This window comes from Hyperolius riggenbachi, chromosome 7 (genome assembly GCF_040937935.1).
Source record: "Hyperolius riggenbachi isolate aHypRig1 chromosome 7, aHypRig1.pri, whole genome shotgun sequence".
NCBI lineage: Eukaryota > Metazoa > Chordata > Amphibia > Anura > Hyperoliidae > Hyperolius > Hyperolius riggenbachi.
The window spans coordinates 245,196,086-245,211,031 of NC_090652.1; the positions used below are offsets into that span (position 1 = coordinate 245,196,086).

At 43.2% G+C, this 14,946-nt stretch overlaps 1 protein-coding gene across 1 annotated transcript in view; it reads left to right on the forward strand.

Annotated features, from left to right (window-relative positions):
- Nucleotides 1-267: 267 nt before the first annotated feature.
- The window catches only part of NFE2L2 (NFE2 like bZIP transcription factor 2), a 55,591-nt gene continuing 40,912 nt past the window's right edge, over nt 268-14,946 (forward strand). The window contains exon 1 of the mRNA XM_068245443.1: nt 268-512. Coding sequence (XP_068101544.1) covers nt 468-512 — 45 coding nt within the window. The 5' untranslated portion in view covers nt 268-467. The remainder of the gene's footprint in view (nt 513-14,946) is intronic.

A 14,946-nucleotide genomic window follows, 5' to 3' on the forward strand; every position in this document is an offset into this window, starting at 1 on the left:
AGTGCTGCTGAGTAGATTTTTAGTCTGGAGTTTCTCTTTAAAATATTCCTCACCCGTTCTCCTCGCTCGTTTCGCACCGGCACTTAAAAGGTTAAGAATTTGGGCGTGGCGCAGAAGTGGGGGCGACTCCTGGCTCCTCACGCCCACATCGTGATGTCTTGCGTAATCCCTGCGGGGCGTGATCCAGAGTGCTCTCGTCTTCCGATTGGCTGCGGTGGGGCAGTGACAGCTGACGGGGCGTGGTTCGGAGTGCTCTCGCCTTCCCATTGGCTGCGAGGGGCCAGTGACAGCTGACTCTCGCAGTGTTGCGCTGGACTTTCCCGTCAGATCGCTTAGGACGGTCCTGTGATCGGAAGGATAGTTGCCGGCCGGGGAACAGAAGCGGAACACGGGAGGATCGTCACACAGAGAATAGCAGACTGCGATCATTACAATCAGGGGACGCCCGGCCGGGTTCAGGGGCCACCATGATGGAAATAGAGTTACCACCACCCGCTAAACAGTCCCAGCAGGTGAGGGAGGGGGCGGGGCTGTGCTGTGCTGTTGGAGGGGGAGGGGTTCTGTCACCTATAGAATGTCATTGCTGAAGTTGTCCCTCAGACTGAGGATCACGTGATCTATGGCTTTTACATAGGGGGTGTGTGTGAGTTATTCTTTTCATGTCAGGTGCAAAGAAAACTGAAGCAGTTGCCTAGAGCAGCCAATAAGGTTTCCTCTGTTACCTCTGTTAATACAATAAGTCTGCTGCTCTGCTTCTTTTCCAGCTCTTGCGTCACCTGCCAATAGAAAAGTCAAGATATTGTACTGATGATAACTTTTACTAGTTAACTTTAAAAAGTTTCACAATGCAGGTTTTGGGTGAATTACTCCCTCTTTTGGACATTAGCTTACCTCTGAAAATAAGCCTTACAAATGGACCAGTTTTCTGAAAACCAGAACCCTGGAACTTTTTTCTTTTTAGCTGTTAAAAAGGTATCAGTTTTTTGTTTTTACCTATATAATTGTCTTTGCTCACTGGTTACATAAACCTGTTCCCCTGGCTTCTTATTGCTTGTCTTAAAGGGATACTGTAGGGGGGTCGAAAGAAAATTAGTTGAAGTTTCCCGGGTCTTCTAATGGTCCCCCGCTGGCATCCTGTGCCCGTGCAGCCACTCACCGATGCTCCGGCCCCGCCTCCGGTTCACTTCTGGAATTTCAGACTTTAAAGTCTGAAAACCACTGTGCCTGTGTTGCCGTGTCCTCGCTTCCCCTGATGTCACCAGAAGCGCACGGTGCAGGCACAGACCATACTGGGCATGCGCAGTACGCTCCTGGTGCCATCAGCGGGAGTGAGGACACGGCAATGCAGACGCAGTGGTTTTCAGACTTTAAAGTCTGAAATTCCAGAAGTGAACCGGAGGCGGCGTCGGAGCATTGGTGAGTGGCTGCGCGAGCACAGGACGTCTGAGGGGGACCATTAGAAGCCCCGGGTAACTTCAACTCATTTTCCCCCGACCCCCCCCCCCCCCCTACAGTGTCACTTTAATAAACTGGACCATGCTGGTGTTAAAACAGGATCTTATGATCTCTACATGACTGCCGGTCATACATTGGACAGACAGTCCATCCGACGACTCGCTCACAAAGTTTTGAAAATCCTTATTGTGCTAAATTTGTTTGAGTGCATTAATGAGCCAGTCTGGAAAACTTTAACAAAGCTGACTATTGTGTGATTTGCTGTGGTCTAGAGGCTAATGGACTCTGCTTAATATGGGCCTGGACAGTTAAATATGTTCTAGACATTGCAGTTGACAGTAGCTGGACCGTAGCGTATAAATGGAATTTGTTTAGAATTAAGAGTTTTAGGTCACTTGTTGTTGTCAGAGGATGACATTCTCCAAAGCTGCCAAGGTTTGAAAATCATCTTTTTCACTTTTTCCCAGTAACAGGAAAGAAAAAGTGCCACGTGCAAAACCTCTATGCATGAAAGTTAAAATTGTGGATTGCTGTCATTAAGGGACAAATATTGGTGAATGATTGGCTGTTGAGTTACATTTGTTAATACTTTTATGGTTCCAAACAGTATAGGTTTTTTTTTTCCATCTAACAAAAGATGTCAAGTTCACTTGGAGGAATTTTTTTAATTTTTTTTTTTTTTTACAATATGTAATTCCATATATAGTGCATTTTGTACAGGATATATTGACTACTGTACTGGTTCCTGCACTTCCAGCCACTTGGGAAGTAACAGCTGGAGGCAGCCATTTGGAAGGCCCTGAAGCTTAGCTGAATCTTTGGGGTTAGTAGGACATCTTGAGAACTTCTCGTTCCTGCTTTTGTAAGGCCTCATTAATGTGTCTGCAGGCTTTCGTTGTCTGACTATTTCTGTGCTGTGTGGAGAAACAAATTGTACTTTATGCTCTGTTTTATCATGTTGTGATCTTTCCAAGGTTAGTTTACTCCAAGCTGAGTGTTGAGCTCTTGGTTTATTCAGAAGTGTTCACCCAGTTAATTTTTTTTTATTTTTTGGGACCTTCAGTGTTTAGGTCATTGTACAAATTCCTCATATCTAGGAAAAGGCCCCATTCTCCTTGCCAGATTTTGAATGTATAATCTAGTACAGGCATGGGCAAACTTGGCCCTCCAGCTGTTAAGGAACTACAAGTCCCACAATGCATTGCAGGAGTCTGACACCACATGACTTATAAAGGCAAATGCATTGTGGGACTTGTAGTTCCGTAACAGCTGGAGGGCCAAGTTTGCCCATGCCTGGTCTAGTATGTAAAGTGTGCAAGGAGGGGTGAGGGTTACCCTAAATGGGCAGCAGTGGATGTTCGATTAATCTGTATGTTGTACATGCAGAATATGTGTTTTTAATTGAACAATCTCTCTGAGCTCAGTTAAACTGATTGAAATTCCCATCCACTTAGGAACTGTAACCGAGGATTGAACTTCATCCCAGTCAGTAGCTGATATACCCCCTTTCCCATGAGACATCTTTACCTTTTTCTCAAATAGATCATCAAGGACATCTGTGTGGCTTATATTGTGGTGAAACCCTTCCCACAGTGTGATGTCAGGGCCTAGGTCCTGACATCACACTGAGGGAACCTTGTTGCATTATGGGAAATAACAGCTGTTTCCAACTGCCAAGCAAACGGTTTATCTCTCTGTGCATATGTATATCTAGATAAAAAAAACAACCTTTCAGTCTATTGCATTGTTTGTGGGGGTGGTTATAAATAATGGCAGTTGGCGCTGGCTAGTTTTGTTTGTTTTTGTTTTTTTGTCGTGCAGGCGGAATATGGATCAAACAATTGGAACAAATTACACGGCAAATATCAATTATTTCTTGATTTCTTACTTTTTTTTTTTTTTTTAACTTCTTACTTTGAAATGTATTGATTTATTTTTTTTCCCCCTTTTCACTAAAGTTCCTCGTTTTTTTTTTTTTAAATAAAGAAAAACAATTTACAATCCTCTATATAGTTTCTTTTACCTACTAGTGTCACCATTTCTATGTCTGTGGCCACTATGGCCACCTGAGTTTACTGATTTTACTGGCTACAGTAGGAAAACACCCCCTCCTTTCCCCAGTACTCTGCAGGAGTTGATGGGATGTTACATCAGAAGGTTTCAGTTTGTTTCGCTGTTCATCTACTGCAATGGGCAACACCCACCTCCTCCAAAACACTGCAGCATTTAATAGGGCGTTCCATCACAAATAAGTAACTTAAGAACTTGTGAGCCAACTTCTCTCTGCCCCCACAACTTTACAGGTCACTTAGTAGAGTATTGGCAATGTCATTACCAGTACTTTGCAGTTTTATTTTTGTAAAGTTATTTCCATCAGTGTTTTGATACCCTTACTCCTGTCAATCTTCTAATCCCAAAATGCACTTCCCAATGCCTAAACCTAACCCCACCCCAAACAATCTCTCCCTGAATCCTAGCTGCAACCTTCTCCCTTTTTACCACTTTGTGACACTTTATTGCAGTATAGCTATCCCCAAACTCCCCAACCCCTCCCCCCTCTTCCACCTGTTAACATTTTCCTAACATTTAACTCCTTTCTGATACCTAAACCTACCTACCTAACCCAAAGCGCCTGCTTCCATACAGTGCCGGCATGAGTCTTGCGGGACACGACGCTGACACAGCTTGTGCGGCAAGACGCATCTGATCTGAGCATAATGAATAAAATTGCGTTTTTTCTTCAATATTCATCTATGGATTATTTAGCCAGGGTTTGTCCATTGTAAAATCTTCCCCCTCCCTGATTTACATTCTGAATTTTGCTACCGGTGGTGACCTCTTTAGTTCTGCCACGTGATCTGCACGGAATGTTCGTTACTGAGAGTTCTATGTACAGAAGGAGATATTGCTTGCTTGGCAGTTGGAAAAAGTCGTTTTTTCCCACAAAGTAACAAGGTTCACAGACAGCGAACGGTCAGGATCATGGTCATGACATCACGCTGTGGGAGGGGTTTCACCACGATATCAGCCATACATACCTCCTGATGATCTATTATATTAGTGAAAAGATAAAGATTTTTCATGGGAAAGGTGGTTTCAGCTACTGATTGGAATGAAGTTCAATCCTTAGTTAAAGTTCTCCTTTAAACTAACTTACCTTCTACCATCTTCACATACTTTTCACATCCACCAGTTTTGGATAGTGTAGCCACATCCAGAAATCTGGATCCCGACCAGCTGATGCAGAACTAGTGGAAATAGGCCCGAAGGTATTAGAATCTGTCCTGGATTTGTATTGCTTTCCTGTGTTCCCAGAATTTCTGTCACGTCCTGTCCTTACAGGAAATCTTTTCAAATGTAACACACGAGGAAACAAAGCACTTTTTCCCCTCAATTTTTAAATCCCTGACTAGTTTTAGGGCTCAAACTCACTAGAGCAATTTTCTGGGCATATAGGGAGCGATTCAGACTGCTAGCAATTTCCCTAAACGCTCAGCTGATAATGTATGGGCCAAATTCCACTGGAGCGATTGCGATTACCAAATCGCACAACACAGGACATGCAGCATTTTTCACATTAGCGTTAGTGTTTCTGCAATGTAAAGTTTATAAACACTGGCGTAATCGCTCATCAACACCTGCACAGAGTGATTTTGCTAGCGTTTTCAAGGCACTGCACACTGTAACAAAATTAAAATTAATTGAAAGGACCAATCAGAATTAAATCGCTAATCGCTACACAACCGCTGGCAAATTGAATACACTTTTTAAAATCGCTCCTGAAAATGCTCATGAAATCGCTTGCAAACCACTCATACAAAACGCTAGCGATTGCGATTAGCGATAGCATTTTGTAGTGGATTCCAGGCCTTAGTGTAGTACACGGTGGTGCTTTACAGCTTTTGCTAAATCCTAGGATAATGTAATGCCACTTTATTAAATAAGACCACTTGACACTAGAAGCCTGGACCTGGCTGGCTTTTTTGAGAATTCTGTGGTGCTGAAAAGTGATTTTGAGTTCCATAGGAGGACAGTGGAAAATGCCAGTGCCTTCCAGGGGTAGTGAAATCACCAGCAAGCACACCTCAGCACTTGCTAAACACCCAGGCAACCTCTGTGACGCACCGGTGGGCACTACGGCTTCCTATTGTGAAATTACACTTTATAATGCGAGTGGCAGTAATGTAATGCATGTGGTATCCCTGGAAGCCAATCAGATTGCAGTTTATTGAAGTTGGCTAAGTCAAAGGTGAATTTTGTTTGGTTGCAGTGCACTGTTGTCGTTTTCACACAGATCATCGTTAGTCCAGGACTGTGTTTTGTTGGTTTTCTTTTCTCTAAGTGATTTCCTAACAATTTCATATTTTTTTCATTTCTGGCCAGAGTATCCTGACTATGAGATTCCCTCAAGCCAGCATTTGTCTCTATACTGCTGCTATACTGGGCAGAGTTTGCATGCTCTCTCGCTCGCTCTCTCTCCTTGACAACTGAATGTGCACCGTCACCCAGGGGCTCTGTAGGGGGTTCAGGAAACCTGTCAAGGACTGCAGTTCCCATGTTATTTTATGGAGTAACACTGTAACCTATTTGTGTATGCAAAGTTTGTGTGTTTCTTAAAGCGAAACACTGCTTTTTGCTAAGAATAAAATCATTATTTCCGGATTGCCTTTGTGCTTCAGAAGGATTTTTAGAAAACTTCATTGCAGATTATCCGATTCTTATTTTGTAACTTTCTTATGGTGCATTCCTGACAAGAAGTGCTAAGTGGGAGGATCTGTCTGTTATATTCATATTGATCAGTACCAGTTTTGTAAACAGAACAAAAAGTTCAATCAACATCTCTCGTGGTCAGGATGCTGCATTTCTTAGTACAGTGGGATGCGAACGTTTTTTGGCAACCTTGTTAATCGGCATGATTTTCCTGTATAAATCCCTGATTGTGACGATAAAAAATGTCCGTTAAATATATCATATAGAAGGCACACACAGTGATATTTGAGAAGTGAAATGAAGTTTATTGGATTTACAGAAGGTATTTTGGACCATTCCCAAACTTTCGCATTCCCGATGTATTTCAGCATAGTGGGAAAGTCTATAGATGTTAATGAAAGCATTAAAAATTCTTCAAACGTTTTGCTTAATCCATGTGATGTTTTATGAAGCAATATGAATGAACAAACCTAAATGGCATTTTTTTCTTGCATGCTTATATGTGATTGTGGTTGGTTAAAGAGGAGTAGCTACAGTGCCATGGGCCCCAGTGCAAAATTTACACTGCCCTCCTTTCCACACACACTGTATTTGTAATAATTGCAGGCTATAGAGCATTAAAATCAGCTTTCAAAGAACAGAGGTGTAAGCACAGAAAAAAGATTGGGGTGTCAATGATTACCGCTGTTTAACGCACATATAGAGGTGATTAGTGATTGTCATGTCTAGGAGAACTCATGGAGGAGCATGTGATTTGTTTGATCAGCTGATAGATTTGCAAACCTCTGATTTGCTATAACATCCTGCACATGACCATGACTATCAAATCAGATACTTACATATCTATCACTTGACCAAACTGATCACATGCTTCTCCATTAGTCTTCCTAGACATGGCTATCGCGAAATTTGATCATCTCCACTATAGCACTACAGAGAACTAACGCTGCAACTGGAGCAGCTTTGGCATCCCATATTGCTACCCCACTGACCCTCCTTATGTGGGTGCTAAGATTTCCTCCCACATCTCCAAAACACACCCATGAGCTTCCTGGCTTCCTACCAAAATCTTCGACTATGTTAGGAAAATCTGGCTATGGTAAGGATTAGATTGTGACCTCCTCTGATGGACAGGTAGTGACACAACTCTATATTTTGTAAAAGGCACTGTAGAAAATGTCAGTACTAAATAAATGCATCGTAAAGTTTTGCAATAATTATTGTGGTAACATGTACGTTTAGAGAGGAAGTAAACTATAAAACCGCATTGAATATATTGCACAGACAGCATTAATGCTACTAAACCTCACCCACTGTTGAAAATGTCTGATAAATGGGTTGCTGCATCAAATTCAGATTACCACCATCTAACGCATGGGATTTTTCTGTGTTGTTTCCGGTAGCCTCCTGAACAGGTGTTCCCAGGAGCACTTGCGGTATTGCTAATCGGAACACTGTGCCGCTTTGAGAGATGGGGGAGAGGGTAAATTACCTACTAAGGTAATAGGGATAAAAAGAAACAAAATACTTTGACCATTAGTAGTGACCCCACATTTTATCTCGTATTCACTTTAAAGGAAATCCAAGGTAAACAACATAAGTGCAGCTTTACTTACAGGGACTTCTTCCGGCCCCTGGAAGTCTATCAGGTCCCAGTTCTGCTGTGCTCCAGGTTTCCGCTGTCCCCTCAAAAATGATCTGGAGCCGGGTTGTGGGCTCCTGTGCATGCGCGGACACGCCTCTCATGATCACTCTCCCGTGGCTGGGAGCATTCTGCACATGAGCAGTTCAAGTCAGACTGCATGCGCAGAAGCCATGATCTGGCCGGGGTCGGCGCTCTTATGGGGGGGACAGCGGCAGCCTGGCAGACAGTGGAACTGCGGCATGGGCGTGGGACTCGATAGACTTTGAGGGGCTGGAAGAAGCCCCAGGTAAGTAAAGCTACACTTGTGGTGTTTACCTTGGATTTCCTTTAGACATTAATTATGCTTTGTTATAATGCTGTTTAGCAGCTTTGTCAGTTTATAGTGTTTACCTTGGCAGTTAGTGGCATTCAGCTCTATACTGTACAGCTCCAGGGACTCGTGCTTATTATTTTATTATGTATTTATATAGTGCTGACATTTAGGAGTATATAGATGGTTACATCCTCTGCATAAAGGCTCCTTCATACTATGCCCTTTACTTGATTTGAGATTTTTAGCGCACGTTTCCCAGTGAATACAGTGGTGCTGTTTGTTAATTTTAGGCATAAAAACACAAATGTGTAGTGAGAACAAGCCCACAAAGAGCTCACAATCTAATCCGTACCATAGTTATAGTTTGATGTCCCTCCATAGTCTAAGTACAACTTTTTTGGGGACCAAATAGCTTATCAGCACGTTTTTCGAATGTGGGAGGTAACCACAGGGGCCAGAGGAAAGCCATGGAAATACAGGGAGAACTACTGTGCCACCCTATCTATAGTACTAGTCTAGAACTGTATTCTGTACTATAGGAATAGGACAAATCAATATTACCTACTGCTTTATAATTCTGAAGGCTATCCCATGAATATTGCATTCTACATGAAGGGAAACGGTTTTCATTTTCAGAGTTTGGTTCTCACTTTGAATTTATTGGACTGAGCGGAGGGAGCCATAGTGTTTTCGGTACTTCACAGGAAGGGCCATAACATTGAGTACTGTTTTCAAATAACATATGCTGAATCTTTAAGTGTATGGACAACAGTGACGTCACTAGGGGGTGCGGTAGCGGCGGACCGCACCAGGTGTCACCACCAGGCTAAGGTAGAGTGGAGTGGGCTATGTAAATACAGACCAGGCTAGTACCTGATGTAATTCTCCCTTCTGGCTGCTTAGTGTTGATCTGATCCACTTAACATCCCACCATAACAAGCAATGTTACTACCTGGTGAGGTTGGAGGTTCAGGGAGTTTCCGCACCGGGTGACACCAACCCTAGTGACACCTCTGATGGACAGGAAAGGAGATTGGCGGCACCTTCATCCAATCCCTGTTGTTGGGCAGCATACAGGCCATTTTATTACTGTGGTACTCTACAGTCTACACTTAGAACTGTTCTACACTTAGAACAGTTCTATCTGTTTTATGACTATACTTTCATACAATAATGAGGCTTACTGGTTCATGACCACTGTGGTACCCAGGATCTTTAGGAGTGCTAAAGCATCCAATTGGAGAGTGCGTGCTACACAACCTTATAATGTGGGTTGTCATTGGCTCGTAAGCCTTGATTTTGCCGTATTGGTGATCACATTAATCCATGAACATGAGAGCCACTGAACTGTGGATTCCATGATATCTCATGTTACACCTATGAACAGTTTCGATCTGTGAGTCCTGCTCTGATCTCATGTATATGGTTGATTTGGACTTTGGATTCTGTCTACTCTCAGCAGCAGCCTATTTGTTTCTTGGTGCTGATTTTAACTCTGTTCATTATATTATGTTTTAGCGCTTCCAAGTCACAGTTACTTGATATCAGCAGATTCAGAAAACAGCCGTGTGGCAGCGTACTCTTATATATGCTGCAGCTTGTTGTAGAATGTCAGTGTGGCTTGAGTCATCCCTGTGGATGGGGCTGCTGCACCATTGGCTCTCCATGCTGTTCAGACTGCAGAAAATGACCATTGGACAGGATCTTTTTGGACCATTATGCTGTCCATAGAATCTTGATTGTACAGCCTTGCCTAATTTTACCACTTTGAAATAATTGAAGAACAATTATTTCCAGTATATTGTTTCTTAGATGGGGTAAAATTGTATGGCCCGGTTCACATTGGCAGTAAAATTGGTCAGTTTAGCGGATCGTACTGGAATGGATCGTATGTTAATCAATAGGATCAGTTTGGCCTGTTACGCTGAAAGGACCGCAAGTTTGGGGAGGGAGCAATTTTTCCTGAATGGAAAAAACGATGCGCTATAAAAACGGATGCGTTTCACTTTCACATATCATTTTCTGATCTGTCCAGTGTGAACCGTCTCTATGAGATTGCTCGGCCAAGATTGTGTGGTGTATAAGCAACGTAATGGTGACCACTAATCGTCCAATCTTTTTCAGCCAATCTTACCATTTTTATGTAATATAAGGTAACTGCCTACATTATATATTCAATATATTCACTCAATTCACCCTTATACTAGATAGATTTGGTAAAATTGGATGACCAAGATTGGATCATTAGCGACCACCTTTAGAATAATTTGTTCTATTAATGACTACATGTACTGACGTGAAGATTTGTCATCCAAGTTGGTTTACATTGTCTTTGGGATGTGTGTTTTTTTTTTTTTTTTTTCTTTTGCTTGTTAAAAACTGTTTGTTGCTGCACTTTACGTTTTGTCTTGTTGCCTTTTTCACTGGAATGATCTGCTTAAAGTGTAGCAGAGCTGTTCTAAATAAAACTTTTTTATACATGCCTGGGGCTGCCTCCAGCTCCATCCGCCTGGATCGCTCCCACGCCGCCGTCCTCCGCTGCCTGCAGCTTCATGAACCGGGTCCCTGCACTTCAGTCAGTTGGAGCCAGTCTAACGTAAGTGAAGGGCGCTGGAGAGATACGTAGAGGGCGCACTTCTCCTGCGTAGACTGGCCCAAGTGACAGTGCGGGGACCTGGTATCTGATCTGCGAGAAGACTGAGGACGGCGGCGTGGGAGCGATCCGTGGGTGGGTGGCTGGAGGAAGCCCCAGGTATGTATAAAACATTTTATTTAGAACAGCTCTGGTTTCCTTTAAGTAATTCCTGGTTTAAAGGTAGTGAAAACCACCTTGGTGAGTCCCAGATTTCCTAAAGAACTTGTTTAACCAGAAATTGCACCAGTGCCAAGAGAAGCAGCAGAATAAAATTGTTTCCTCTTCAGAATTTGCATGTGTAAAACGGAATTCCTGGAAAATTGGCACACTCCCACTGTTATACAGCTTTATGTAAGGGGGTGTGTCCTGGACTGCTATGTTGCTGGTCTTTGCCTAGAGGTCTGGTTAAGAGGAACGGAAGTTATATTAATATGATGATTAGGCCTCAAATAAGGTGTTTGCAGACTTTGCTAAGTAGACACTGTTATAACATTGCAATATTTGGGTAAAGGGATGGATGCAAGCAGTTTGCTAAATTCCAACAATTGTGTTTTGTACTGGAAATCGTATATTTAACCCCCATTTGTAATCCCTCTGGTGATATATTGTGCATACTGCCTAAGGGCTGGGACCCACTAAGCACGCTTTGCCGACCATAAAATGGATTTGCCAGTGGATCCAAATGGGGTGGTCCAACTATCAGATTGCAAATGGCTGCAGTTTGGTAGCGTTCCCGCGTCAATCGCAACAGTGGCTACAGTAGCCAAATAGCACTTTGGAAAATTGTGGCACTTCTGCAATTATGCAAAGCACCTGCCATGAGAAGCAAGCAGACTTGTGCACCACATGTGTGGATCCTGGGTTACTTTTTGCCTAGAAACCACTAAACCATCAACTAATTTATGTAGGAGAAAGTAGGAACACCCATAGGTATCCCACATAGGTCAGTACCTAAATTCCATGATTAAGATAGCCTTTCATGTAACTGATTCCACAATGTCAGTGCTGGAATTGCAGATGTCAAGCTACAGGTGACAACCTAGTGTTTTGTCACCTGAAATGATCATTAGTGTGTTTACAGGAGTCCCCTTCTGTCCTATGAGAGAGCAAGTGGGAAAATCCTCTGCTGACATTATTTGATCTCACAACGATCCCTTCCTTTACCATAGTACAGAACAGGCTGCTCTGCAGATAACCCAGCAGCGTGTTTATATAGATCGGTAGTTAGTTTTGGTTGAAAAAAGACATCCGTCCAAGTTCAACCAGATAAAAAACAAAAACAATGACCTGTACAGATCTCTGTTGATCCAGGGATAGGTGAAAAACCTTACAAGGCCAGGGCCAATTAGCCTTAAAAGGGAAAAAATTCCTTCCCAACTCCAGATGGCACTCAGATTAATCCCTGGATCAACTCACCCGTGAATAACCTAATAATTATAGCCGCACATGTCTTTCAATGCAAGGAAAGCATCTAAGCCCTCTTTAAATGCAGATATAGGGTTTAGCATAACTACCGTACTTCCCGAGGTAAGATATTCCAGATTTTAACCACTTTTACCTCGATGGACCCTTTCTAAATAGATGGCAAAACCAGTTTTTCTTCATACGCAGATCATGTCCCCTTGTACTTTGTACAACCCTAGTGACAAAAAGCTCATCTGCCATGCTTTTGTATTGCCCTCTGATGTATTTATACATGGTAATCAGGTCACCTCTCAGTCACCCTTTCTTTTTTTTTTTTTTTTTTTTATACAAGCTAAATAAGCCCAGTTTGTCCAACCTTTCTTGCTAAGCGAGACCTTCCACCCCTCTAATTCATTTAGTTGCCTGTCTTTGTACCCGTTCTGGAAGATCAATGTCCTTTCTATAGTGTGGTGCCCAAAACTGTATCACATACTGCAGATGTGGCCTCACAATGATTCGTACAAAGGTTGTAGTATACTAGCATCTCGAGATTTTATTCAGGGCTGTGGAGTTGGAGTCTGAGCCATTTTGGGTACTTGGAGTCGGTGGTTTCATAAAATGAGGAGTCTGAGTCGGATGATTTTTGTACAAAATCCACAGCCCTGGTAAGTATTAGGCTAAGGAGTCGGAGTCGAGATACATTTTGCGGAGTCAGAGTTGGTGGTTTCATAAACTGAGGAGTTGGAGTCGGATGATTTTTGTATGGACTCCATAGCCCTGATTTTATTTCCTGTTTTATGCATCCCAGAATTTGCTTTAGCTACTGCTGCTTGTACAACAAGAGTTTTTAGCTCTCTCTCAAAATGATCAGGGACTATCGCTTTAATGATTATTCTAGGTGTGTTTGTAGCTTTAGAGATAGAATTTGTCAGTGTACAGATAATATATTGTTACCTTGTAAAGAAACGATAATTACAATACACTAAATGGTTCTCTCCCATTAGTAAACCAGACTAGGCTGAATTGTGGTGTTTGTGAATTGCAGGGTTTCTTGTAACCATAGTTCATGTTGTCCCCTTTTTTTTTTTTTTTTTTGCCTTATATTCCCTTAGTGGAAAGACTTAACTTAGATGACAGGATATAGGTTAATTAGTATACCTCCAAGAATTGAGTCACATGAGCAGCATTGTGTTGCTGTGGCAACTGATGGATCTATATACCACGGTTCGCTGTCACTTGCGTTGCTTAATTGGCCCTGGTAGCAGTGGAAAGTCAGGTGTGTAGCTGGAGACACCAGTGTGAATAGGCCAGCTGCTTTGATAGTCTCATTATCAGCCGGTGCTGTAAAAGAGAATTGGCCAAGGTAGAAAGGAGAGAGCTTGCTTTCCTAACTTGTTCTACAACAGATCAGATGAGTAGTTAGTGCTTTGCACACAGCAGAAGGCTTTACTGGGGGACACTGAGGCAGAGGTGAAGGGAATATGGAAGTTAAGCAGGCAGCACTACAGCAGTGCTCAGCGTACCCAGGGCTGGGCAGAGGCGAGAGAGGCTCCAGCCTCAGGGCACAGTGTAGGAGGGGGCACACAACTCACTCAGCTATCATTCCCCTATTGTGTTTGAAGCAGAGAGAAATAAGAAAAGGGGATACATGGCAGAGACTGCAAGCCAGATAACTAGAGATTAAGGTAATGGGGGCCCTGGGGCACCTTAATCTAATGGCAATCAGTGTGTGACAGCTGGGGTGGGATGGAGGGGCGCACCTTGGTGTCTGTCTTGGGTGCTGAAGGACCTTGTCCTGGCTTTGAGCGTACCTGTCTGTACAGAAGACTATTGAATGGTGGCTCATGTAAACGATATGCAGCCAGGGGACCGTCCGCCTGTCCCTCAACTTGGATTGCCCTCATTCCAAACTGCATACAACTTGTAATAAATGTTTATTCAGGCCAGACTGTGATGATCACCATTCTACTGACTATCTCTAGTAGCGGTCATGTGACCTTCTAAACGGAAGGAGTATGTGCAGTGTTATTGCTAATTAGTTTGAAATCTCGTACATGATGGAGGGAGGAATCAGTTTAATAAACCTTAATTTAAAAAATCTGAAACGGAACAGACACATCTGTCAGTTAGCTATGTTTACCCTCCAGGGCGATAGTGGATCTTCCATTTCAAGTAACGAACCAAGAGGCATGCACCTTCCATTGCTGAGGTTTTATTTGTGCCGTGGTAACCGATCACACGAGTTTAGAAAAATCAAGCTGATCATTTTCCTTGTATGTTACTAAAATAAAGGCAAGCTTAACCATTTAAAGACCAGCAGTCTCTGGGCACTTAAAGACCAGAGACCGCTCGTCCAATCCCGACGAATCGCCACACATACCCGCCGTCATCGCCGCTCGCTGAGACCCCCAGGACATAGACTCTGCCGTCTCTATGACGGCAGAGTCATGTGAGCAGGTCAGGAGCCGCTTTCATTGGCTCCTGACCCTGTTTTTCAATGTAAGCCAATGGGGACGGCTTACATTGAAAGACAGGGTCAGGAGCCAATGAAATCGGCTCCTGACCCGCTCACATGACTCTGCCGTCATAGAGACAGGCAGAGCCTGTGAGATGCGGCGAGAATCGTCGGGTTTGAGCGGCGCGATCGGCGTGGAGCAGCAGAAACGGCGGATGCGTGCTGCGGACAGTGATTGAGATCTACGCCCTGCCAGCCAGGAGCCCACCAATACAGGGCGTAGATCTCAATCACTGCGGTCCTTAAATGGTTAAGATCGTTATATCAAC